The 27800-nt window shown below is 45.7% G+C and overlaps 1 protein-coding gene across 2 annotated transcripts in view; it reads right to left on the bottom strand.

Annotated features, from left to right (window-relative positions):
• Positions 1-27068, bottom strand: part of tmem65 (transmembrane protein 65) — an 83270-nt gene extending 56202 nt beyond the window's left edge. The window contains exons 1-2 of one of the 2 annotated variants that reach the window (XM_072467068.1): positions 26631-27068; positions 2030-2101 (exon numbers count right to left, since the gene is read on the bottom strand). In XM_072467068.1, the coding sequence (XP_072323169.1) occupies positions 2030-2101; positions 26631-26928 (370 nt within the window). In that variant the 5' untranslated portion in view covers positions 26929-27068. The remainder of the gene's footprint in view (positions 1-2029; positions 2102-26630) is intronic. The other variant, XM_072467069.1, reaches the window with a different exon arrangement.
• Positions 27069-27800: the final 732 nt, after the last annotated feature.

Below are 27800 nucleotides of genomic sequence, written 5' to 3'. Positions count from 1 at the left end.
GAACATCATTGGCGATTAAAATAGAAATGAATCCCAGTTTAGTGAAGCAGGAAAAGTTAACGTGGATCTTTTCCAGATGTTCAAAATCATACAAATGGTAATTTTTTTATTTTTTTTAAATTCAAGGATAATTGCCAAAAGATTATTTCCATTGGCTGAACAAAAAGGCAAAAAAAATAGGGTTGGTATCAGATATAATGGAGACAGCTGGAAGATATTGTGGCAGGGTGGGTGTGGAAGGTAAGAGAGCAGAGGAGTGGAACTAATTGGACAGCTCGTTCAATAAGCCATAACAGTCAAACTAGACCGAAGGGGTTCATTCTATCATGTGCGATTCTACCACGGCAAAAGTTAACGATTGTGCACATGTTTGAATGCATGCTTTTGGTCCACTGCCCCACTGCAAACTTGGATTATTTGATGTGGCGTTGCCGCATTGCACGGAAAGGTCGTTACCTTTATGAGCTGGTGGAAAGCAATGCTAATCAGAAATACGTTATGCTGAACAGACACGTCATCTCGAGCGGATCGAATGCGGTGGATCAAAAAAAAAAATGAAAATCCACTCTATCAAAATGTCAAATGTGAGCCACTATTTAATCGCCAACTTAGTTCATTCTTCCCCTCTTTGACACAATACACTGTAGTCTGCTGCTTTTACCAACAGTGGGACAACTAACAGTGCACAGTAGCACAAGTGGCTAGCACTGTGTCTTCACAGCGCCAGGGTCCCAGGTTTGATTCCCCGCTGGGTCATTGTGCGGAGTCTGCACGTTCTCCCCGTGTCTGCATGGGTTTCCTCTGGGTGCTCCGGTTTCCTCCCACAGTCCAAAGACATGCAGGTTAGGTGGATTGGCCATGCTAAATTGCCCTTAGTGTCCAAAAGGTTAGATGTGGTTATTGGGTTACGGGGATAGGGTGCATGTGAGGGCTTAAGTGGGTCGGTGCAGACTCAATGGGCTGAATGGCCTCCTTCTGCACTATGTTCTATGTAATGGAGCATCTGGACTATTAGAACTGTCATAATCGTTAAGATCCAAGGTCATAGAAAAAGGAGGAATAAATGGCAACGGGTATAAAACCGAGAGAAGACAGTGAACACCCATGAATTGATTGAGTGTTGCAGTTAGTGTGGCATTTTAACGGAGACAAATTTGCCTCCGAGATTAATGTTTTCTAATAATTCTTCTCCCTCATGTTGCACTGTCCTGAAGATTCAAATAAAGCTTCCCTAATTTTTTATTCCCCATCAAGTTTGAAATGAAAAAATGAAAATCGCTTATTGTCACGAGTAGGTTTCATGAAGTTACTGTGAAAAGCCCCTAGTCGCCACATTCCGGCGCCTGTTCGGGGAGGCTGTTACGGGAATTGAACTGTGCTGCTGGCCTGCCTTGGTCTGCTTTCAAAGCCAGCGATTTAGCCTTGTGCTAAACCAGCCCCAGAGACATTCAGTCCATCGAGTCTGCACCAGGAAATGCAAGTGGCAGATTGCCAAAATGTCAATTTGTGCTTTCATTTGACATTGTAGATAGGAGGCTAAGCCCCTGCAGGATTGGTACGTCCGAGAAGGTGTGTGCTTGAACTTGGGAAAATGATAACACTGCTTCTGCTTTCAATACCATTTCCAAACATGACGCATTCGATGGTACTTAGAGGAAATATGACATTTTTAAAACAAATGACAAAATGAGGACAGCTCTAGCCAGTTAAAACTGGAATTGCTGCATCCGTAGGCCAATGGTTATTGTACAGCAGGCAGCAAAACAACAACAAAAAATGCACAAATTAAACTGAACAGCTGTTGTACACATCAGCTGTCATCCCTGCAAAGCACAACATGACATCAAAGCAACTGAAAAAAAACACAATTGCAAAAACATCGTCAGCAATCGTAACATCAAAAACTGGACGCAAGGACCACAGGTGAGACAGTAATGCAATAGCATGTCAAAGCACAACAGAAATCTGCCGATTGTTGGGATTTGTGAACAGGTGTATTGACACACAACAAAGCCACCTCCTGCATCACCTGCTGTAGCCTGCTCTCTCCACTTCCCGCTTATGGGAATCTGGGCTCTGGGGTAGCGATGTCCAGGGGATGCTATAAATTCAAATACAAGTGCCACATGTATTAACTGTTTATTTGAGCAAGTACAAAAGAAATGCATTTCACACACTTGATAACCACGACTCACTGCAGCACCCTGCCGCTCCCCCTTTCCCCACCTCCCCAACAAATTCAATGGCATACCCTGTAAATTAATAGAATCCGCACTGTTCCCCTTTGAAGGAAAGCACAGCATTGTTATCCAATGCCTCTCACTGCAATTTACACGTACCCTGGCTCGCTCGTACAAGTATCAATAGGCTTTCATCACAGTGAGTCGATCCCTTTGTTCCGCAGGCATGATTTATACATTCCTCGAGCTAGAGGCAGGTTAAAGACTCCAGTGATTTAACTGAAGTACAGCAGCATGTTGTCACAAGTTATCATCCTGCTTAATTGGCACTGGCTTTGTGCAAAATGTTGCCAGTTCAATGAAAGTGATGCCAGTTCAATAGTCAGAAATAAACTACAGCAGCTGCTACTATAAGCCATCAATAAGGTATGCAGAGTAATTTATTCAAACTGTGGGTTCAATAGGAACTGGTTTCTGCTTCCCATTAACTTCAACACTCCCCATCTTAAACCAGAAAACAAGAAAATACTTCGCAACTTGCGGGGGGAACTACTCAATGAGCAGGGGAAACAAAGATAGGAGGGGCATTTATAAAGAAAATAGGCCTGGAAATAATATTTTCCCAAGAATCGAACTCCATGATTTTCACCAAGACGATGTGAAATCAAACAGCACTAGCTTTTAATGCAACATGAAAAAGAGAGTGTGTCACATTATTGAGATCACCTATGCGGAGGAGCCATTATGATGATAAACGCAGGTAAAAGAATTAGATTAATAGGGAGCTAAATCTGTTACACATTATTCTTGTGATGATGAATTGCAAATACTTTAAAAATGCATCAGCTACAACTTGCATTGATGTAGCGCAGTTAACAAAATAATATGCAGCAAGGATCTTCACAGAAATGTTATCAGTCAAAGTTTGATACTGGACCCCTGAAAGATGAGCAATGAATATCAAGGTTTAAATAGACAAAAGTTACCCAAAGGCATAGAGGTGAATTTCCTCCAAGCTTCATTCACTCCACATCAAAGTTTCATCAGTAAAGCCCTGTGGGAGTTAATCTCCAAGAATGCAATGGGCATTCGCAACCTTTAACCTTCAGATACGACTTGCAAATTCCCAGAATTTCCACCAATGGTTCCTTGACAACAGCAACTTGCATTAGTTTGATATTTGATCTTCAGTTATCACAGAGCACATCTCTGAGGACTGAGGCAAAGTACTTCAGTGTTTATCAAACACAACTTAAAACCTGCAATTAATAATCAGTCTCCTATGGTTTTATATTACTTAGAAACATATTCATTGGATACATGGGGCGACACAGTGGTTAGCTCTACTGCCTCGCAGTGCTAGGGGCCCGGGTTCGATTCCAGCCTTGGGTAACTGTTTGTCTGGAGTTTGTACGTTCTTCCAGTGTCTAGGTGGGTTTCATCCGGGTGCTCCGGTTTCCTCCCATAGTCCAATTATGTGGTTAGGTGAATTGGCCCTGCTAAAATTTCCCTAGTGTCCAAAAGTGTGCAAGTTAAGAGGAGTTATGGTGATAGCACGGGGAAGTGCAGACTTGATGGGCTGAATGGCCTCTTTCTGCACTGTAGGAATTTTATGGTTCATGTTAAGTGCCCGCCCGTCCAGGCATGGAGGATATGTCCTGGTACACGATGAGTGCTTCTCAAGTGGACTTGTACCTGACAAACGCATTACACCTTCAATAATATTTAACACATTTTTTGATAATGCACAGTGGGCTAAACAGCTGGCTTGTAATGCAGAACAAAGCCAGCAGCGCAGGTTCAATTCCCGTATCGGCCTCCCTCCCCGAACAGGCACCGGAACGTGACGACTAGGGACTTTTCACAGTAACTTCATTGAAGCCTACTTGTGACACGAAGCGATTATTATTAGTTTTGGTGATGCAAGAACGTCAGTGCTTACAAGATTCTGAATTTTATTTTAAAATTTGTTCATGGAAAGGCAAGGCCAACCTTTATTGCCCATCCCTAATTGGTCTTCAGAAGATGTAGTTGATGAGCCACCTTTTTGAGCAGCCGACGTCCACACCCGCAGTGCTATTAGGAAGGGAGTTCCAGGTTTCTGATCCAGTGATGGTGAAGGAATGGCATTATAGTTCCAAGTGCGGAAAGTAAGTGTGTGGCTTGGAGGGCAACTTGCAGGTGGCGACGTTGCATCGGCTGCTCGTGATGCGCGGTGATGGAGGTCGCAGGTTTGGAAAGTGCTGTCAAAGGAGGCCTGGTGAATTGACGGTGGTACACACTGCTATGTGCTGCTCAGGGAGGGAGTGAACATTCATGGTGGTGGATAAAACGGGATAAACTGCTCAGCAGTGAAAGGACCCAAGAAACGGGCTGCAGATGCAAGGTTAAATATAAGAGATTTGGAACAGAGACAAAGAGCCAGATTTTCTCTCCCAATTTAGTTTGTGGAGTCGGAAAATTTTCTGACTCTGCAAACTGACTTGTGAGCAAATGCCATGAATCTTTGGATTTTGTTCTGGGGTTGGGGAGTGGTGCTAACTGGAGTCAGGCCCATTGCCCCCAGAAACAGTGCAGAGGCAGACCGGGGAGATGCCAGGTTCTGAGGCAGGAAAAGGCCCACCTCAATGCTCTGCGACTTAGCTCACTTAAAAACAATATAACAAAAGACAATTTCCATCACTCACACCACTAAAACACTCCCCCATGCCCCATCCATGCCACCCATGCTCCTCTGCCCACCTTTCTTGCCCCTCATGTTAATCCCTGCCCCTCTGCCCACCCCAGGCCTCTTTACAGCCCTACACCGGTGCCACTCATGCTAACCCATGAGCCCCTACTAATCCTCATAGCACTTACACCTCCCATGCCAACCCACCTACTATCTATTGTTATGGGCGAGGCATTTTCAGAACCCCAAAATGTATCATGGGAGTTCAACCAATCTCCCCTTTTAATGTATTTTGTTGCTTATCCGAGCACACGGCTTGTTCTCCAGGTGTGATACAGCAATTATGGACAAATGGTTTTTAAACACAAAACAATGTTTATTCCATGAACTCAACTTAACCTCTTAAATAAACATTTGATCTCTTAACACCCCCTTACTTCAAAGATAACCCTGAAAATATTACACTAAATAATCCTTCAGTTGTTCCTTTCAACATCCAAGAGAGACTTAACACCTTTAAACAGAAACACATCAGGTTAAAGGCATTACTTCAAGGAGTTTAAATCACCCAAATGATCCAGAGATAGTCTTTCATGGCAGAGATCACAGCAGATCCAGCTCACTGCAAACACAGACACGCCCCAGCTCTTTTCAAACTGAAAATACAAAATGGCTGATCTAAAACCCAGCTCCACCCACACTCTGACATCACTGCATTTCTTAAAGGTACATTGCTTAAACATCCATTTCTTAAAGGCACTCTCACATGAAACGATCATGAAGAGATCTCGGGAGGCATGATGAGATAAATAAAGGTCTATGGTCCAAATTGCTGACTTCACTATATTTAAAAACATCTCAATGACAACATTTAAACCCCTTATGAAATCAAATTTGTATTCAAAGGCAACTAATCTCTTCATAACATTTGGAGAGCTGTCAAACTGACCTTACAGGCATCCCACTGTGATAATGATAGGTTGTGGAAGCCGTCAGGCAGAATAAGTGACATCACCCACCTCCCCAAAATGGACAACATCCCCCTTCCCAAATAACTGACAGCTCTATAGACATTTTCCTCAAATGTTTAGAAACGACAGTAACAAAAGCTGGATCAGTTTGAAGGAGCAGCACTTTTGCATGTGCCATGGATGTGCAAAGAAGAATCCAACCCTCTTCTACCCCCCCCCCCCTTCAACGGCAAAAATGGTGCGTGCCGAGCGCAGCAACTCCTGTGCCATTTTGTTGAACACAGAGACACCTTCCATCTCTGCAAAAATTCAGGCCAGAGTAACTTTTTACACAGAGCAATGTGAGGCTGTGAAATCCGCTTCCAGGGTCATGATTGAGGCAGAAACTGTTAACATTCAAGATTAGAATGGATAGCTGGATGAAGGAAAAGAGCATGGCAGAATATGGAAGCAAGGTGGGTAACTGCGATTGGGACTATTTACCAGATGGGCTGACACAAACTGGTTGGGACAAAGTGGCCCATTTCACTGCCTTCAACTGGCCAACAACCTTGGCTCTGGAGCGCCTACACCTCTCCACAACACTTCATAAAACCTAGCTCTTTGAGCAAGGGTTCTGTCATCTGCTCGAATATTACTTCATGTGGCTTGGTGTCAAATTTGTGAAGCTCCTGCCAAGAGCCCGGGGCAATTTTACAACATTAATTAGCACTCGATAAATGCCAGTCGTTGTTACAGCAGCAGTTTATCACAATAACTTTGATGCAGCAAGTCCTGTTATTACAGTTTTAACCATAAAACCCCGAGTCAAGCCGAGATAGCACAACCAGAAATCAGTCTCAAACCTTCACATGAAATGAACATGAAAATTGCTCGTCACAAGTAGGCTTCAAATGAAGTTACTGTGAAAAGCCCCTAGTCGCCACATTCCGGCACCTGTTCGGGAAGGCTGGTACGGGAATTGAACCGTGCTGCTGACCTGCATTCAATTTCTTTATCTGCTTTATGAAATTTTGCGCTATTTCAGTTAGATCTAGGTGACTTTGCTTCTGACTCGATCGTAAAGCAATACCATTGAATGCCTCAATGTCAAATGTACCGAAACTTAGCTATTTCAATTTTCACCCAAAGATTCAACAGCAGATGCAAATAGGAGTCACCCCTCAGCCAGTAAGAGTCCAAAAGCAGGCCACCCCCCCACCCCGATCTTCCTCCTATTAAGAAATCCAATTATATTGTATTCAAAGACTCTCACAGGCAATTGCATTTTCATTCATCACCTTCAAATTTAAAAAAAAAACAGGCTTTTAATTGAATTGTCTTATTTACGAAAAGATGCTTAAATTAATGTACTGTCTATACACCTTTCCTCCTGCAAAAAAAAAAAGATTGCATTAAATCCAAATTTCTAACCAGAAACCTGCTCAACAATGCTTGCAATCCTCTTTTAATTATAAATTTAGGAAAACCCAATTATTTTTTTCCAATTAAGGAGAAATTTAGCACAATTAATCCACCTACCCTGCACATCTTTGGGTTGAGGGGGTGAGACCCACACAGGCTCGCGGAGAATGTGCAAATTCCACATGGACAGTGACCCGGGCTGGGATCGAACCCGGTCCTCGGCGCCGTGAGGCAGCAGTGCTAACCACTGCTTCACCGTGTCAACCCAACAATGCTTGTAATCCTGTCATTATATTTTTTTTAAGTAATGGGCCAGAGAATCTCAATCTTCGTTCGTAATCAATAAACTGGCAGCAACAGAGAGCCAACGGCTGAAATGTAGTAAGAAAGAGTCTGGTTAAAACTGGAGGTGGAGCTTCACTGTTATTTACATGCATATAGTGGTGGGATGGGGGTTTGAAAAGTAAATGTGTCGGCATCATAGTAAAAAATAGGAGGGTGACAAGACAGAGCCAGGAATGGAACAGCATTCGCCATTTTGGGTGCTTACTGCAAGCAAACAACACTTGGGTCACGTACGGTATAGAACAGTACAGCACAGAACAGGCCCTTCGGCCCTCGATGTTGTGCCGATCATTGTCCGAAACCAAGATGAAGCTATCCCACTCCCTGTCATTCTGGTGTGCTCCATGTGCCTATCCAATAACCGCTTGAAAGTTCCTAAAGTGTCCGACTCCACTATCACAGCAGGCAGTCTATTCTACACCCTAACCACTCTCTGAGTAAAGCACCTACCTCGGACATCCCTCCTATATCTCCCACCCCGAACCTTATCGTTATGCCCTCTTGTAACAGCTACATCCACCCGAGGAAATAGTATGGTCCAAGATTTAGAATAAAATTGTTCCGAGGCAAGAGATTACCAAAAGACAGCATAGCATGTTTTAAGCTTTTTTTAAAAAATCCCACAAATACTGAAATGTATACTAAATGTTAAGTTACCATTGTTTTACTAACTTTAAAAAAGGTTTTAAGTATAAAATCTAAGACTATTAAACTTTTATAACGACAGCAAAGCCATTTTCGGGCAGCACGGTAGCACAAGTGGATAGCACTGTGGCTTCACAGCGCCAGGGTCCCAGGTTAGATTCCCCGCTGGGTCACTGTCTATGCGGATGCTGCACGTGCTCCCCATGTCTGCGTGGGTTTCCTCCCTCAGTCCAAAGACGTGCAGGTTAGGTGGATTGGCCATGATAAATTGCCCTATGTAACCAAAAAGGTTAGGAGGGGTTATTGGGTTACGGGGATAGGATGGAAGTGAGGGCTTAAGTGAGTCGGTGCAGACTCGATGGGCCGAATGGCCTCCTTCTGCACTGCATATTCTATGTTTTAACTAGGCAGTGGATTTTTAAATTATAAATGGCTATCTGAAATGCCAATCCTTTGGTCCAAGGACAATATTTCACCAACATATTTTCCACCTTTTATGATTAGGACATATGCCTCCTACATGTTGCCTCCCTCAACTCTGCCTTTAAACCCATTGGTGCCGCAAGACATAGTGACTTGTTTGTCTGTTGTACATTGCCCCCTTCCTGCTTGACCATTTTCTGGGTTTTCAGACTAGGGTATCAGGGCTGGATTTTGACAGCTCTTTCAAATTGACAGGCATCCATGATGGTCGGAGTGGCCTCCTTTTGGATCCAAGATTCTGAGTGGCCTGAGCCCCAAAGTAAACCAATGTCACACCAGGAACCAGGTAGATCAACCAATGAACAAATCTAACCAAGTAATTCCAGATTAGGTAGGGTTTATCTGGAGGAGAAACACGATACCAAATCGTTACTATAGTAACAGAAACATTATAAATACACCAGCAACACAACAGTGTACTTCTGTACAACGGAGGCAGATTGGTGAATATGGGGATGTGGCACAATTTTTTGTGGTGTCAAAGCAACATAATTCATTCACAAAGAGTATTTTTTGTGGTTGCTATAACGTGTGGCAATGTGCCAATCACAAGAATATCAATTCGACAATGATCATTTCTTTAGCGAGGATGATGAGGTTTTAAAGAGCGAGTTGAACTTTCACATGGGAGAATACCAGATGAATATATCCAAGTGCCTGCACTGTGCTGCTCACGGATAAATTAAAATGTTTTTGATAGGTATTCTTCCCTCTAAGGTAATTGCTTGTGATAATGAGGTCCAAATGGTTGAACGTAATGCACATAATGGACCTTCTAATTCAATCAACGTTTAAACACTTGAATCTTATTTTGCTGTTGGGAAAATTTGAATTTGAAATGAACCCAGTGTTTTACACGTGAACAGCATTTGCCATGGAATCGGCACCACTTATTTTTCAGCATTTGCACTACCCAGTTGCGCGTGCAACTCTTTTTTTTTTTTAAATACCCAATTAATTTTTCCAATTAAGGGGCAATTTAGCATGGCCAATCCAACTACCCTGCACATCTTTGGGTTGTGGGGGCAAAACCCACGCAGACACGGGAGAATGTGCAAACTCCACACGGACAGTGACCCAGAACCAGGATCGAACCTGGGACCTCGGCGCCGTGAGGCTGCAGTGCTAACCGGTGTCGCCCTGCATCATATCAAATCTGGTACTGTCCCATTGGTTTTAAAAAATATTTCTTTATTCTCCTTTTTCACATTTTCTCCCAAATTTACACACACCAACAATAAACAATAATCAGTAACAATTATGTCAATCCCCATATCAATAACAACGATCCCATCCTCCCACCAAACCCCATTCACCCGCATGTTCACATAAACAAATGACAAAAAGGAATCAGAAATCACCCATAGCCACCATTAACACTCCGCCCTCCTCCCCCCAACCCTCCCACCCACCCAACTAATGTTCGATGTTATCCAGTTCTTGAAAGTGCATAATGAATGATGCCCATGAATTGTAGAACCCATCTATCCTTCCCCTCGGTTCAAACTTAACCTTCTCAAGAGTCAAGAATTCCAACAGGTCCCCCCCGCCACGCCAGGGCACAGGGTGGAGAGGTTTCTCTCCAACCCATCAAGATCCGCCTTCGGGCGAACGAGGCGAAGGCTACAACCTCTGCCTCCGCATCAGTTTCCAACCCTGGCTGGTCTGACACCCCGAATATGGCCACCCGGGGGCCCGGGTCCAGTTTCACGTGCACCACTTTAGAAATTACCCTAAAAACCTCCTTCCAGTAATCCTCTAGCGTTGGACAGGACCAAAACATAGGAACGTGATTAGCGGGGCCCCCCCGGCACCGTTCACACACATCTTCTACTCCTTCAAAGATTCGGCTCATCCTCGCCCTCGTGAGGTGTGCTCTGTATACCACCTTCAGATGTATCAGCCCCAACCTCGCACACGAGGTGCAGGCATTCATTCTCCGGAGCACCTCACACCAGAACCCCTCCTCCATATCCTTTCCCAACTCTTCCTCCCACATGGCTTTTATCCCTTCCACTGGTGCCTTCTCCTCTTCCAAAATAGCTCCATAAACCGCTGACACGACCCCCTTCTCCAGTCCCCCTGTCGTCAGTACCTCCTCCAGCAATGTGGAGGCTGGCTCCTCCGGGAAGTTCTGTATCTCCTTCCTGGCAAAATCTCGAATCTGCATGTATCTAAACATTTCCCCCTGCTCCAGCCCATACTTCACTTCCAGCCCATACTTCACTTCCAGCCCATACTTCACTTCCAGCCCATACTTCACTTCCAGCCCATACTTCACTTCCAGCCCATACTTCACTTCCAGCCCATACTTCACTTCCAGCCCATACTTCACTTCCAGCCCATACTTCACTTCCAGCCCATACTTCACTTCCAGCCCATACTTCACTTCCAGCCCATACTTCACTTCCAGCCCATACTTCACTTCCAGCCCATACTTCACTTCCAGCCCATACTTCACTTCCAGCCCATACTTCACTTCCAGCCCATACTTCACTTCCAGCCCATACTTCACTTCCAGCCCATACTTCACTTCCAGCCCATACTTCACTTCCAGCCCATACTTCACTTCCAGCCCATACTTCACTTCCAGCCCATACTTCACTTCCAGCCCATACTTCACTTCCAGCCCATACTTCACTTCCAGCCCATACTTCACTTCCAGCCCATACTTCACTTCCAGCCCATACTTCACTTCCAGCCCATACTTCACTTCCAGCCCATACTTCACTTCCAGCCCATACTTCACTTCCAGCCCATACTTCACTTCCAGCCCATACTTCACTTCCAGCCCATACTTCACTTCCAGCCCATACTTCACTTCCAGCCCATACTTCACTTCCAGCCCATACTTCACTTCCAGCCCATACTTCACTTCCAGCCCATACTTCACTTCCAGCCCATACTTCACTTCCAGCCCATACTTCACTTCCAGCCCATACTTCACTTCCAGCCCATACTTCACTTCCAGCCCATACTTCACTTCCAGCCCATACTTCACTTCCAGCCCATACTTCACTTCCAGCCCATACTTCACTTCCAGCCCATACTTCACTTCCAGCCCATACTTCACTTCCAGCCCATACTTCACTTCCAGCCCATACTTCACTTCCAGCCCATACTTCACTTCCAGCCCATACTTCACTTCCAGCCCATACTTCACTTCCAGCCCATACTTCACTTCCAGCCCATACTTCACTTCCAGCCCATACTTCACTTCCAGCCCATACTTCACTTCCAGCCCATACTTCACTTCCAGCCCATACTTCACTTCCAGCCCATACTTCACTTCCAGCCCATACTTCACTTCCAGCCCATACTTCACTTCCAGCCCATACTTCACTTCCAGCCCATACTTCACTTCCAGCCCATACTTCACTTCCAGCCCATACTTCACTTCCAGCCCATACTTCACTTCCAGCCCATACTTCACTTCCAGCCCATACTTCACTTCCAGCCCATACTTCACTTCCAGCCCATACTTCACTTCCAGCCCATACTTCACTTCCAGCCCATACTTCACTTCCAGCCCATACTTCACTTCCAGCCCATACTTCACTTCCAGCCCATACTTCACTTCCAGCCCATACTTCACTTCCAGCCCATACTTCACTTCCAGCCCATACTTCACTTCCAGCCCATACTTCACTTCCAGCCCATACTTCACTTCCAGCCCATACTTCACTTCCAGCCCATACTTCACTTCCAGCCCATACTTCACTTCCAGCCCATACTTCACTTCCAGCCCATACTTCACTTCCAGCCCATACTTCACTTCCAGCCCATACTTCACTTCCAGCCCATACTTCACTTCCAGCCCATACTTCACTTCCAGCCCATACTTCACTTCCAGCCCATACTTCACTTCCAGCCCATACTTCACTTCCAGCCCATACTTCACTTCCAGCCCATACTTCACTTCCAGCCCATACTTCACTTCCAGCCCATACTTCACTTCCAGCCCATACTTCACTTCCAGCCCATACTTCACTTCCAGCCCATACTTCACTTCCAGCCCATACTTCACTTCCAGCCCATACTTCACTTCCAGCCCATACTTCACTTCCAGCCCATACTTCACTTCCAGCCCATACTTCACTTCCAGCCCATACTTCACTTCCAGCCCATACTTCACTTCCAGCCCATACTTCACTTCCAGCCCATACTTCACTTCCAGCCCATACTTCACTTCCAGCCCATACTTCACTTCCAGCCCATACTTCACTTCCAGCCCATACTTCACTTCCAGCCCATACTTCACTTCCAGCCCATACTTCACTTCCAGCTCCTCCAATCCGACCCCTAAGAAACAGATCTTTCAGTGTCTTAATCCCCTTCTCCTCCCATTTCCATCCCACCTCTCTGGCTCAAATCTGTGGTTCCCCCGAATCCACATTTCCCTTGACCCTGCCCCCAACCTGAAGTGTTGGCGAAACTGCCTCCAAATTCTCAATGAAGCTATTATCATACTCCCTGAGTACTTCCCCGGGGTTATCGGGAGCGGCACTGTTGCTTAGTACTGTCCCATTAATACAAATGTGATACCCTGAACTGAACTTCTCCAACCCATTCTAAGATCGTCAATGCCAATAAAATGACTCCCCCTTGCACTGCTGCACAATCACCCAAGTCTACCCCCAAAGTATAATCCTGCACTCCACCCTCTCCCAGCTCCCCCAACCATACTTCTCTTCCTCAGCTACATGTTGCCATTTCAACACTTTCATACGAATGCCAAAAACGCACCCCCCACCACCACCAATAATTCTACCACCATGCCAGCTGATCATTTGCCCAATGCAAGTCATAGATATTTCATAACTTTCAAGACCAAAGCTACCTTGTCATCTTCTGCCAAACACCTTAGCCTCATCTTCAAAACCCAAGTCTCACATAGATCAAAATAAACAATGCATATGATGGGTTCTGTACAACTTTGAACTGAGTTTCAGACCCTATATCCTTACCATCGCAACAGACTACCATCACCACAAACCCCACACTCTAATTACTCCCTCTACCCCCAAACCCCATCGCCCCAATGCTCCCATTGCTGGGGAGCTGGAGTTTGGAGATAGTGAGCCGTCAGTTGTCCGAAATTGCACTGCAGCATCCAGTCGCACCAAGAAGGCCCATCATCCTGACCTCAATCTCCAGTGGCTCCTCATTCCACAATTTAGTGAATTGGATAATCTTGTTCTCATTTAGAAGTCCCTGCAATTTTGTCCCAGTACCTCCAGAACCTCCTATAGCCCCTCATTTTTGCCTCTGACAACTTCAACCCCACCCCGCCAACACCCCATATGGCCTTTGGCTACCGTTGCATAATTCCTAGGCACTCTCTGCTTTACGGCTTGCCTCCTACCCCACCTTCACAAAGCCTTGCATTAACCACATCATTGGTCAACTCCTGTAACTCCTTTGTTCTTCTTTGCTCAGCATCTGTTTGTTCTGTGCAGATACTCGAGAAGCTCACATTAAAATATTTGTTGCCGGAAATTCACAAGGATGTCAGGTTTCCCACATTTCGTCTTCTGTTGAATTACAATCTTAGAGACAGCATTTAGAGTAAAGTACAAATAATGGCAGGCATGAATTCCATAGAGGGACGCTATCTTGTGTTGATCCATTCAAATGGAGTCCCCACCCAGAATGATTCAGTAAATAATTTACCAGAAACATGAATCTTGCGTTAAATCTGAAAAAGTCACCTGACACTTGGCAACCATCCTAACCACCTGGTTAGTATCCATTTAAAAAATAAATTACAAGGCAGTTCTAGAATCTTCCATACAAGCACAGTCCATGTTTAAAGTGATGACCAGAACCTGCTTTTACTGGGCATAACAAAATAATTTTCCTATTCTCTCACACCTTTTAACATGTCACAGACAAAACTCTCTTTCTGTTGACTTGGATGTCCGTAGCAGACTTCAACTGTTAAGTTTGAATTTATTCACGAGAGATTTCAAACCAGAGTTGTTCCTTCCGTGGCTTTTCCCCATCCATTGGACCAACTCCATTTACCACCTTCGCACCCAGCTGCTCCCTATTGGTTCTGGCATATCTGGTTCCGCCACCTCTTTACCTGCTGCTTCTGTGCTTTCTGAACACTCTTGCCACTAAATATCATTTACATTAATTACTCTGGGATTAATAGTTCCGCCACATCAACCTCCAATTCAGACAGTTTATTTAGTGCAGCATTCCAGTGTTTTTTCATTAATATTCTAGAGTAGATTGGTCTACTTTCTTGTGCTCAAACATCGCCATTTTCCCCTGCCTCGGCCCGTCTATGCATCTAAGATTTACTACACCAATACCAACCTGTTGGTCGTCCCCCAGTCTTCAATCTGGGGATCACCACTATTATTTAACTTAAAACAATCTTTATCTTTTCATAATGGTTCTGATCTTTTTCACAATTGAAATTTGTACAATGTCTACGATTGATATTTCTACAAAACACCCTTAATTCACCGAGGCTTCACTTTACTTCAAACCTTCCTTTTTCTTCTGGGATTTGCAGGCTTAACGTGCCCTTGGGCAGTAATAACTCATTTCCTGCTTTAATCAGTGGACAATGCCATCACTGTCCAGTGATCTCCCCTGGCTCATTTTCTCAGTGGCAACATAGTATCTTCCACACCACAAAGAAAGGTCATCAGTCACATCTTCTTGGGCGAAGGAAGTAGCACTCACTCAATAGAATTTTTCTCGAGCACCCAAGACATATGCAAATAGAGAGCTGTAAATATTGAACCTTATAGTTACCTCAATATGTAGAGAAATGTTTCAGAGTCTCACAGAGCACCTTTTATCATTTTAGAAGGCTGACAAGAGTCTTTGCTTCTATCCTTTCGCACACTTTCTTCCTTCAATGTCAACAGGCAGTTCATTAAGTGATTCATTAACGGTGGCCCAGAAAACCACCCTGATACAAAATTCCATTCCCAAGATCGCATCCTCTCTTCTTCAGGCTGAACAGGATTTCCCAGAAGGTGGAATACCTCCTCCAACGACTCGCAATGGACAATCCTGTTTGGATTGTTACCTCGCTCAACATTGCTGTACAATTGCTTGGCATTTTCCGATTGTACATTTGGTGAGTTAGCTGCATCCAGGTCAGATGAACTTTCCGCGCCTCCCTTAAATTCTCTGTTCCCCAAGGTACTAACACCTTGCTATAACCATCACTCTCTGGTACTTTGTTCAAATAGCCATTGTTACATGTGTAGCTTCAGCCAGCAACACCGGCAGGCTATTCAACTGCAAAGATCTGCAGATACCGAGTGCATGTTCAGGCATGTACTTCCAGCAGAGGTCAGAGTGCGTTTCAGGAATGGAGGCCCTCAGTGATTTCCGCTCCCAAGTCCAGGATAGCTGCCCAAGCTAAAAACACAGACTCAGCAATCAAGCAACATTATTCACCTGTACAACTCTATTGCTCAGTTATCAGGGAGCTCAACGAACCTCATTCAGAATATTACTTTTAACACATGTCTCGGAATAGGTCGATGACCCACCCGAGAAGAGTTATGAGAAAATGATGGCCCTCGTTTCTATTGAAGTAGTGAAAGCAGAACGGAGGCTGAGCCAACTTGAGAGGGCTGATGCTGCTTGGTATCAACATGAAACTCTGGATAAAAGTTTGACAAATAACTCGCAGAAGACAAACCCAGATTAAAAGGTGGACAAAGATTGCTGGAGAATGCTAACTGTCATTCAAAGGATGTGAAAAAGTGGTTTAATATATAGGTCAATGTTTGTATCAAATATTCTTTTGACAAATAACGTCTCATTTTAGTTGAAACAAAAATTCTAACACACAGCAAATTTAAAAGTAATTTGCACTGGGCCACCAACTAAAATTGAAAGAAGAAACTGAAGGACTAATATTAGTGACAAACGTTTGCAGAAACGGTGAGAACTCAAACCTCTCTTTCAATAAACAACACTAAACGTATTAAGAAAGATAATGAAACACTACTACAAACAATCTTATACTTTGGCAAATTAACAGTAAGCACTTATTGCTCAAAAACTGGAAACCCAAAAGCCATCTGTTTTCCCTATAATCCTAAACCAAGCTGAGGCTCCTGTTTCCCAAACAACCATAAACCTACTGGGCAAATCTAGCCAGTACCTACCACACTGTACAGCTCACCTTTCTCTAAAGCTTTTGTTTCTCAGAGAAGAGGGAATTAAGGTCCAAAGTCAATAGCTCTAATTTTTCAGTAATTGTTTCCTTTTCTTTCTTCAGTACCTCAACCTGCTCCTTTGCAGTTTCAGCTGGAAATGTCATTTGCTCCGTATTTTCTGCAGCTCCTGTTCCAGCACCTCAATTATGTCCTTTTTCCGATTGGCAGGCAGTGACTAGTGGGGTACCGCAGGGATCTAGCTAGGACCTCAATTATTCATGTGATATATTATATCGGAGGCACTGTGGCTCGCACTGCTGCCTCACAGCTGCAGGGTCCCGGGTTCAATTCCAGCCAGCCCGGGTGACTGTGTGGAGTTTGCACTTTCTCCCCATGTCAGCATGGGTTTCCTCCTGGTGCTCCGGTTTCCTTCCACAGTCCAAAGATATGCAGGTTAGGTGGGGTGGCCGTGTTAAATTGCCCCTCAGTGTCCAAAAGATTAGGTGAGGTTACGGGGATAGAGAAGAGGCGTGGGTTTAAGAAGGGTGCCCTTTCCAAGGGCCGATGCAACTCAATGGGCTGAATGCCCTCCTTCGGCACTGCAAATCCTAAAATTTGGATGAGGGAAATAAATGTATTATCCCCAGATTTGCAGATTATACAAAGTTGGGTGGGAGGGTGAGCGGTGAGGGTGCAGAGATGCTTCAGCGGAATTCAAACAGGCTGAGCGAGTGGGCACATGCATGGCAGATGCAGTATAATGTGGATAAATGTGAGGTTAACCGCTTTGGTACAAAAATTGGAAGGCAAATTATCATTTGAATGGGTGTAAATTGAGGGAGGTAGAGACTCATCAAGACCTTGGCGTGCAGCTATAGCAGGAAATAACAAAGGCAAATGGTGTGTTAGCCTTCATAGCGAAAGGATTTAAGTATAGGAAGAAAGATGTTTTACTGCAGTTAAATAGGGCAGTGTTCTTCAAACTTTTTTTCCAGGGACCCATTTTTACCAATCGGCCAACCTTCGGGACCCAACCCGGCCGATCTGCGCGACCCACATTTTCTCTTACCTGGTTTGCTGCTGACAAAAATGGAGGAAATGGTTTTGGGTCCCTTTGGCCCTCGTACACGCTCCTCTAATGGAACCTGTTGGATGAAGGTGAAGCCTTCTGGTTTCGGAAAGTATGGAGTCTCCCTCTGTCCAAAGTTCTGAATTTTATTCCTGTAAAATTTTACCAAATAAAACCCCCACCCAAACTTGTAAAAAAAAAAGAGTAAAATGGTAAAAATGAATTAAAAAAACACTGAACTTGTAAAAAAAAAGAATAAAATAAATGGAAAAAATGAATAACCCCCCCCCCCAAACTTGTAAAAAAAAAAATGAAAAAAAATTAAATGAATAAATACCACTACAGAACTTGTAAAACAAAAAGCTGCAACCGTTTAAAAAAAACAGCGGCCGCACTGCGTATGCGTGCCCGATTATCGGCGCGCATGCGCAATGCGGCCAATTTTTTTTTTTTTTTTTTTAAAACGTGTTCGTGGCCGCTTGCAGCCGGCATTATGAAAAGCCGGCTGCTGCGTGGGGATTTGCGCGATCGGGAACGCCGCGGACAATGGCTCCGCGACCGCCCCCCCACCCCCCCCCCCCCCCCGACTTTGAAGAACACTGATATAGGGCATTGTTGAGGCCACACCTGGAGTAGTGTGTGCAGTTTTGGTGTCCTTATATGAAGAAGGATGTTCTTGCTATGGAGAGAGTGCAGCAAAGGTTTACCAGGCTGATTCCTGGGATGGAAGGACTGTCATTTGAGGAGACTAAAATCGGTTTGGATCATATTCATTGGAGTTTAGAAGAGCGAGAGGAGATCGCATAGAAACTTACAAAATTCTAATAGGATTAGGCAGGGTAGATTCAGAAAGAATGTTCCCTATGGTGGGGGAGTCCAGAACTAGGGGACATAGTTTGAGGATAAGGGGTAAGCCTTTTAAGACTAAGTTGAGGAGAGATTTCTTCAACCACAGTGGTGAATCTGTGGATTCACTGCCACAGAAAATAGTTGAGGTCAAAACATTGTGTAATTTCAAGAAGGAATTAGATATAGCTCTTGGGGCTAAAGGGATCCAGTTTTTCTTGTGGGGTGGAAGAGATCAGAGTATTGAACTTGATGATCAGTCATGATCATAATGAATGACAGAGCAGGCCCTAGGGCAGAATGCCCTTATCCTGCTTCTATTTTCTATGTCTTGAAGGTAGTCAGCCTTTCGTTCACGAGTCTGGAGTTTTTCAGCCATATGTCAACCTTTATTCTGATCTGCTCCGTTGCGCACTCGCTTTTCAATGGCGGGCCCCAATACAGCTACCTCACTCTCCCTTCCTTCGGTGTCCAACATAGAATTCTTCCCCAAATATTGGACTTCCTGGATCATATCTTCCTTTTCCTTGGAATCGGTCTCCATTGGTGCAGCAACAGCCTGTAGCTGATTGGGTAGTTTCTTTACTTCAGCTTCAAACCCCCAGATTGTATTGGGACGATAGATTTTCTCTGCTACTAGCTCACCTTCTACGTTCCTGAACAATCCCACTATTTTCCATTTCAAGTTTAGTCAACTTTTCTGCCTGAACAGAAATGGCCCTTTAGACTTAGAATTCTCTTCCTAAAAAACTGCTCTCTGGTCTGCAATTCATCCAGGTCAACCTCCATTTCAAGGATATGTTTTTCTAAGTTAGTTTTATCTGGTTTTGTTCGCTGGTGCAACTAAATCCCAAGAATTAATAAAAAGTAATGCAGCTGCCAGAAAATGGACGCCCTGCAGTTGTCAGGTTTCAGTCATACCGGGATCAGGTATATTGCATCCATGAGTGACTGTTGTCTCTTCGCCTCCCTCCCAACCCCCCCTCCTGAACATGGATGTCTCAACTTAATCAAAGGAGAGATACGCATTGGTAGGAATTTTTGAATTCCCATACAGCCTGTCACGCTGCTTCTCCAAGTGGATTTCCCCATCTTCCTACCAACTCAGAAATCACGGCATTTTGTACTGTGTGAACCTGTACCCTCACTGTGCTGTTGGTTAAGAGTCCCTTCCATGCATTTTGGTTAAGGTTCTTACACCTTTGATGTTGTTGCCGCGGCTGGATTTGAAACCCATAAAAAAAACATTGTGCCTCCCAAGAGAAGCTGTGCAAAAGAACTGATGCATCTTCAAGGAAAGCATCTACATTTACACATCTCTGAAACATCTGAATGATTAATCTACAAGGAATTACTTGGCAGTGTAGTACGCAGATAAGACAAATACATGAAAGCTATTAGCTCTTCCCACAAAGAAATACGGTGTCTTAAAACAATTTCTCGCAAAAAGGAAACATTAAATGCAGGGACATTAAGTTAAGGTGACTGTTTTGCACTAATTGGGGAGTGTTGTTTTGAAGACAACATTTATTTCAAATGGTGAGGTTATCAGTTCAGTTTGAGAAATAAAAACACAGCAGTTACTCTGAGAGAATGGTTCAAAAAACCCTACTCAGTAGAATAAAGCATTATAACCGACATACTTATATATACGCAGTTTGAATTTGTTTAACCTCATATGATCATGGTTTTGGCTTTCACTGTCGTTAGAAATGTTGAAATCGCTGAAATTGTTCATTCCCAGGATGCTTTGGCTGTGGGATATGTTGTGAATGATTCGTACTCGTTGATTTCTTTTTGTTGCCAAATTGTGAAAAACGGCAAGACGCTCAAGGTCGGGACTGGAACAACAGACCAGAACGGCAAGCAAGTTGGCACCTGGTGGTTTCTTTTCTAAACTCTCTCTCATTTCTAAGGGTATTATTTATGATAATATTCGTCATGCCAAAATTAAACAGCAAGGACAAAGAAAAAGATGAGGAAGAATTTCTTCTGTCAGAGGGTTGCTAGTGTTTGAAATTGTCTCTCCCAGCAAACCATGGAGGCTAGGTCACTGCATATGGTCAAGGCTGAGTTCGGCAGAGTTTTGATTGACAAGGAGACAAAGGCAGTGGTGGATGTGTAGTTAAGGCCTCAATTAGATCAGCCATGATCTTACTGAATGGCAGAGCAGGCTCAAGTGGCCATCGGCCCACCCGTGCTCCCATTTCTTATGCTATTATGACTGGAGGCCTAAAAAGCTTTCCTTAATAATATTTAGAGGCAGAAACAGCCAAAAAGGTAATCAAATGTTACGTCTCTGTTCAGGAATAATTGAACAATTGCATTTATTTTTCTGTATGTCTAATGTTTAAAGACAGTGTGTGTGCCTGAAAGTGTATGCCTGAAAAACATAAAATTATGTTGCAAACGTATCTGATTTTGTCAGATCCAAATTGTCCTACCATAAGTATTTCTGAATTTTAATCTACAATAAAATGTGGCAGGAAGATTGAAGAATAAATTCACTCGAATGTTATTCGCTTCAAAGAGATGCCAAGTCTTAATACACAATTTATAGCCACAAGTATACACCAAACAAAATTCAGGAGCTTAAGAGAACAAATAAAAACAGAAGTCCACTGGTTCAACAAATCTTGACACAACCACAGCAAATTCCGCATGAAGATTAGGGTGGGCAGCAAATAAAACGGCCAACAGCTTAATCAGGAGCTTCACAGTACATGACTTGCGGCAGAGGTCAAAATCACCTTACCATACAAGGAATTAATATACAGCAAACCTCCCACAAAATTGAAATTAACACTGGCTGATTGGAACCCTGAACAGGTTTGAGAATCTACCAGTCCCACTTCAAATATCTACTTAACTGTGCTGTGTCTCCCACTGAAATTTCCTCTATATAACTTACAGAAATCCCGTCGCAACAGGTACATCAGCGCCAAGCGCAGCAAGTGACTTCTTATTTTGTTACGACAGTGGACAAGTGTCTTGGTCAACATGTCTTCTTATAAACCGTAAAAGGAGATGTTGCCTAGTTGCCAGTTTAGAAGGAAATATTCACTGTGGTTCCTGCAGCCGGACAGATATCAAACACCCACTCTTCAGACATTTTTCAACAGACTCTATTTGTGATTGGCATTACGAGATTTGTAACGCTGCACACCCATAAAATTATAGAAAACAGTATCGCCCCATTTCAGTTTAGCACAAAAGTCTCAATTTACAGATAAACACAAGAAATGCAAGGCTTGAATCATATTTATATATTGCTGCTCTAATAGTACAGTAAATAAAACCAACACCGTCAAGTGATGGGCATTTTTAAGTCTCTTTGAAACAGACCGGGATACTTATTAAGCTTTGACTGAGCTATAATCAAAAGCAATGACTTAATTAAGAGCTACGGATTGTCACCAGGACTTTGCCGATGGTGAGCATTTGACCGAGCAGAGTCAATTAACTGACTTACATCTCCCAACAATTAGTCTCACATGCACACAGAGCATCAAAAGACCTAGGAGAACATAGAACATTACAGCGCAGTACAGGCCCTTCGGCCCTCAATGTTGCACCGGCCTGTGAAACCACTCGAAAGCCCTTCGACACTATTCCCTTATCGTCCATATGTCTATCCAATGACCATCTGAATGCCCTTAGTGTTGGCGAGTTCACTACTGTTGCAGGCAGGGCATTCCACGCCCTTACTACTCTCGGAGTAAAGAACCTACCTCTGACATCTGTCTTATATCTACCTCCCCTCAATTTAAAGCTATGTCCCCTCGTGCTAGACAGCACCATCCGAGGAAAAAGGCTCTCACTGTCCACCCTATCCAATCCTCTGATCATTTTGTATGCCTCAATTAAGTCACCTCTTAACCTTCTCTCTAACGAAAACAGCCTCAGGTCCCTCAGCCTTTCCTCACAAGATCTTCCCTCCATACCAGGCAACATTCTGGTAAATCTCCTCTGCACCCTTTCCAATGCTTCCACATCCTTCCTATAATGCGGCGACCAGAATTGCACGCAATACTCCAAATGCGGCCGCACCAGAGTTTTGTACAGCTGCAACATGACCTCATGGCTCCGAAACTCAATCCCTCTACCAATAAAAGCTAACGCACCGCACGCCTTCTGAACAACCCTCTCAACCTGGGTGGAAACTTTCAGGGATCTATGTACATGGACACCGAGATCTCTCTGCTCATCCACACTGCCAAGAATCTTAGCATTAGCCCAGTACTCTTTCTTCCTGTTATTCCTTCCAAAATGAATCACCTCACACTTTTCTGCATTAAACTCCATTTTCCACCTCTCAGCCCCGCGCTGCAGCTTATCTATGTCCCTCTGTAACTTGTAACATCCTTCCGCACTGTCCACAACTCCACCGACTTTAGTGTCACCTGCAAATTTACTCACCCATCCTTCTATGCCCTCCTCCAGGTCATTTATAAAAATGACAAACAGCAGTGGCCCCAAAACAGATCCTTGTGGTACACCACTAGTAACTGGACTCCAGTCTGAACATTTCCCATCAACCACCACCCTTTGTCTTCTTCCAGCTAGCCAATTTCTGATCCAAACTGCTAAATCACCCTGAATCCCAAGCCTCTGTATTTTCTTAAGTAGCCTACCATGGGGAACCTTATCAAACGCTTTACTGAAATCCATATACACCACATCAACTGCTTTACCCTCATCCACCTGTTTGGAGAGGCAATCTTATTATTTTAACTGAAACTTTGTTGAAGTACCCTGAACCAAAATAAAAAAGGTGAACTGTCAAAAGTTGGAATACACTGGTTGTCCATAGAATAGAATACCTACAGTGCATACAGGGCTGAAGGAAGCCATTTGGCCCATCGGGTCTGCACCGACCCTATGAAAGAACACCCTACCTATGCCACTCCCCTGCCCTATTCCCGTAACCCTACCTAATCCGCACATCTTTGGACAGTAAGTGTTGCTTTCTGCGTGGGCTGGAAAACCGTTAACCCCTCTGCCAACACAGTCTCCTGCAAGATGGTTTCCTCCAGGCGAGTAGTCGCCCTTGGCTCTAGTGTAATAAATGTTCAGCATTTGATTAACTAAAATCAAGCCGATGTGACTCATAACCCATTAATCAGACTCAACTGGCTAACCATTGTGCATTTCCCTCACACCTTTGCACAATGATTCATGGAACGACCGGGCTTGGAGGGGCCAAGGTTACAGCATTCCCCAGTCACACCCCTTCAGGCAAATGTGACTTACAATGGCAAGAGAAAAACTCGTCTCTTATCAATTCCCTTGGGCATGTTTCTCTACTTAATTACACTAATGGCACCTAGTTCCATGATCTGAACACAAAATAAAAAGCTGACATCCACACTTATATACTCAAAACACAATAACACCAGTTACAGATCGAAATACAATCAGGAGGCACACATACGGACACACGGTTAACCATCTGCTTCACACACTGTTCCAACAGTCAGGACAAAAGTCTAAACTAGAGGCTGGGGCAGAAACTGAACAGATAGGGAAACCAGCTGCTTATTTTGGCTGGCTCAGAAAGAACCTTTTGATAAAACATGCGCTCCCCTGCCTACAAGGCAATGGTTGTTAAGAGCATCCAAAAGAAACTCTTCGGTAGGTCTAAATACCAAGTATCAAAGCTTGAGGCACAGATGGGGGTGCGTGCGTGTGTTAAGTCATGTAAAACAGCAGCGATCCCAATACAACTTTACCAGACAGAGACCAATAAAAACTGCATCTTCCACCCCACCTTACTATTTGAACTCTGCAGCAAATCACAGGGGTCATCGCTCGCTCTATTCCAAAACATGTCTAGACCTCACTTCAGAAGTACAAATATAAACGGGAGAAGAATTACAGCAAAAAATGTCTAAAAATTGATTTTCAAGTATTAAGACACAGATTAACTCTTCCATAACCGGCTTTGATTTGGCAAAGATCACGTGCAGTCAGTCAGTAACTAATTCAGCTGCTCCATTGCTGATTCGTCCACATTGTCCTGTCTGAGTGACAACCAAGTCTTCACTTCCCTCTCCAAGCTGTGTGGCTGGATCTCTCTCTGCAGTGTGTCCCATCACTGTCGCTCTGTCCAGTCTGTGCCCTGTCACTCTTTCTCTGTCCAGTCTGTGCCCCATGTCACTCTTTCTCTGTCCAGTCTGTGCCCCATGTCACTCTTTCTCTGTCCAGTCTGTGCCCCATGTCACTCTTTCTCTGTCCAGTCTGTGCCCCATGTCACTCTTTCTCTGTCCAGTCTGTGCCCCCTGTCACTCTTTCCCTGTCCAGTCTGTGCCCCCTGTCACTCTTTCTCTGTCCAGTCTGTGCCCCCTGTCACTCTTTCTCTGTCCAGTCTGTGCCCTGTCACTCTCTCTCTGTCCAGTCTGTGCCCCATGTCACTCTCTCTCTGTCCAGTCTGTGCCCTGTCACTCTTTCCCTGTCCAGTCTGTGCCCCATGTCACTCTTTCTCTGTCCAGTCTGTGCCCTGTCACTCTTTCTCTGTCCAGTCTGTGCCCCATCACTCTCTCTCTGTCCAGTCTGTGCCCCATGTCACTCTTTCCCTGTCCAGTCTGTGCCCTGTCACTCTTTCTCTGTCCAGTCTGTGCCCTGTCACTCTCTCTCTGTCCAGTCTGTGCCCCATGTCACTCTTTCTCTGTCCAGTCTGTGCCCTGTCACTCTTTCTCTGTCCAGTCTGTGCCCTGTCACTCTCTCTCTGTCCAGTCTGTGCCCCATGTCACTCTTTCTCTGTCCAGTCTGTGCCCTGTCACTCTTTCCCTGTCCAGTCTGTGCCCTGTCACTCTTTCCCTGTCCAGTCTGTGCCCTGTCACTCTTTCTCTGTCCAGTCTGTGCCCTGTCACTCTCTCTCTGTCCAGTCTGTGCCCCATGTCACTCTTTCTCTGTCCAGTCTGTGCCCTGTCACTCTTTCTCTGTCCAGTCTGTGCCCTGTCACTCTCTCTCTGTCCAGTCTGTGCCCCATGTCACTCTTTCTCTGTCCAGTCTGTGCCCTGTCACTCTTTCCCTGTCCAGTCTGTGCCCTGTCACTCTTTCCCTGTCCAGTCTGTGCCCTGTCACTCTTTCTCTGTCCAGTCTGTGCCCTGTCACTCTCTCTCTGTCCAGTCTGTGCCCCATGTCACTCTTTCTCTGTCCAGTCTGTGCCCTGTCACTCTTTCTCTGTCCAGTCTGTGCCCTGTCACTCTTTCTCTGTCCAGTCTGTGCCCTGTCACTCTCTCTCTGTCCAGTCTGTGCCCCATGTCACTCTTTCTCTGTCCAGTCTGTGCCCTGTCACTCTTTCCCTGTCCAGTCTGTGCCCTGTCACTCTCTCTCTGTCCAGTCTGTGCCCCCTGTCACTCTTTCTCTGTCCAGTCTGTGCCCTGTCACTCTTTCTCTGTCCAGTCTGTGCCCTGTCACTCTCTCTCTGTCCAGTCTGTGCCCTGTCACTCTTTCTCTGTCCAGTCTGTGCCCTGTCACTCTTTCTCTGTCCAGTCTGTGCCCTGTCACTCTCTCTCTGTCCAGTCTGTGCCCCTGTCACTCTTTCCCTGTCCAGTCTGTGCCCTGTCACTCTCTCTCTGTCCAGTCTGTGCCCCTGTCACTCTTTCCCTGTCCAGTCTGTGCCCCCTGTCACTCTTTCCCTGTCCAGTCTGTGCCCTGTCACTCTCTCTGTCCAGTCTGTGCCCCTGTCACTCTTTCCCTGTCCAGTCTGTGCCCCCTGTCACTCTTTCTCTGTCCAGTCTGTGCCCTGTCGCTATCTCTCTCTCTCCCCAGTCTGTTTCTCCGACTCCAGTCAGTCAGTAACTGTGCAGTGCCCAAGCCACCGCCGGTGTATTCTCGCTCACCCCCCGCGATCCCCTCCTGCTCCCTTACCCTGTGCTCTTGCCATGGACTCGAAGCTCTGCAGCTCCTGCAGGAGGCTCTTCCTCTCCCCGGCGTGCAGGGTGTAGATGAAGTCGCGGGCTGCCTGCGCCGTGTTGAGCGGCTCCACCGGCTCCTTGGCCGAGTGGGTGCCGTCGCGCCGCGGGGCCGGGGGGAAGGAGGGGGCGCCGCCGGCGGCGCTCCGCCCGGAGAGGGGCGACGGCAGCAGGAAGCGGCGGCCGGAGCCCAGGCTGGACGCCAGGCTGCGGGAGGGCGGCAGGACCCTCCTCAGGCAGGGGCTCAGCAGCATGGCCGGGGAGGGCAGCGGGCGGCGCTGGGCGGGCGGTCCGGACGCTCCGGCTTCACAGGCAGCTCCGCGCCTCTCATCTTCCGCCGCCTTCAAATCGGGAGAGTCCGGAGTGCGGGAGCCACGCGCGTGCGCCCGGGACCCAGCGCCGGCCGGCCGCGGGGCACCCTGGGATCTGTAGTCTCTCCCGCGAGCCTTCTCGTCCGCCGCCGCGGTGGCGCGACTACAACCCCCGGCGGCCCCCGCGCGACCACGCATGCGCAGTTCCACGGGCGGGTCTCTCTGACAGCGCTCAGCCCCGGTCAGGGACAGGGCGCGCCCGCAGCCCTCATGCCCGCTGACGCCCTTTTCCATTCAAGCATTTGCAAACCTTCCATTGCACACACATTGCACAAGCTGCTCCTTTCTACTCTGCCCCTACTTTCGGTTTGCAGCCAAGGACGCCCGGCTCGTGCGCCTGGCAGCAAGGACTTTTGAAAAACTTTCTCCATGACCAACAAGGAGGAGGACCAAGAGAGAGGTCCAGGGTCCAGGGCCTCTCGCCGAGGCGGCAAGCCTCTCTGCTTTTCCCTCAGTCTGACCACACCAGGTTAAAGTCCCAACAGCTTTGTGTTTCGAATCACTAGCTTTTGGAGCGCTGCTCCTTCCCTCAGGTTGGACTTTAACCGGGTGTTGTGAGAGTTCTTACTGTGCCCGCCCCAGTCCAACGCCGGCATCCCCACAGCATTGAAAACCCTCACTGATGGTATGAAACCGCACAGCGGGCCATTTGGCCTGTCGTGCTGCTACTGGCACTTTGGCAGAGCTTGCCAACTCGTCCCACTTCATAGAATCCCTACAATGCAGAGGGAGGCCAATTTATGTCCTGCTGTCTG

Source organism: Scyliorhinus torazame, chromosome 11 (assembly GCF_047496885.1).
Source record: "Scyliorhinus torazame isolate Kashiwa2021f chromosome 11, sScyTor2.1, whole genome shotgun sequence".
Classification (NCBI taxonomy): domain Eukaryota; kingdom Metazoa; phylum Chordata; class Chondrichthyes; order Carcharhiniformes; family Scyliorhinidae; genus Scyliorhinus; species Scyliorhinus torazame.
Note: the sequence above shows the minus strand (reverse complement) of the source record. Positions and strands in the feature narration are given on the sequence as shown.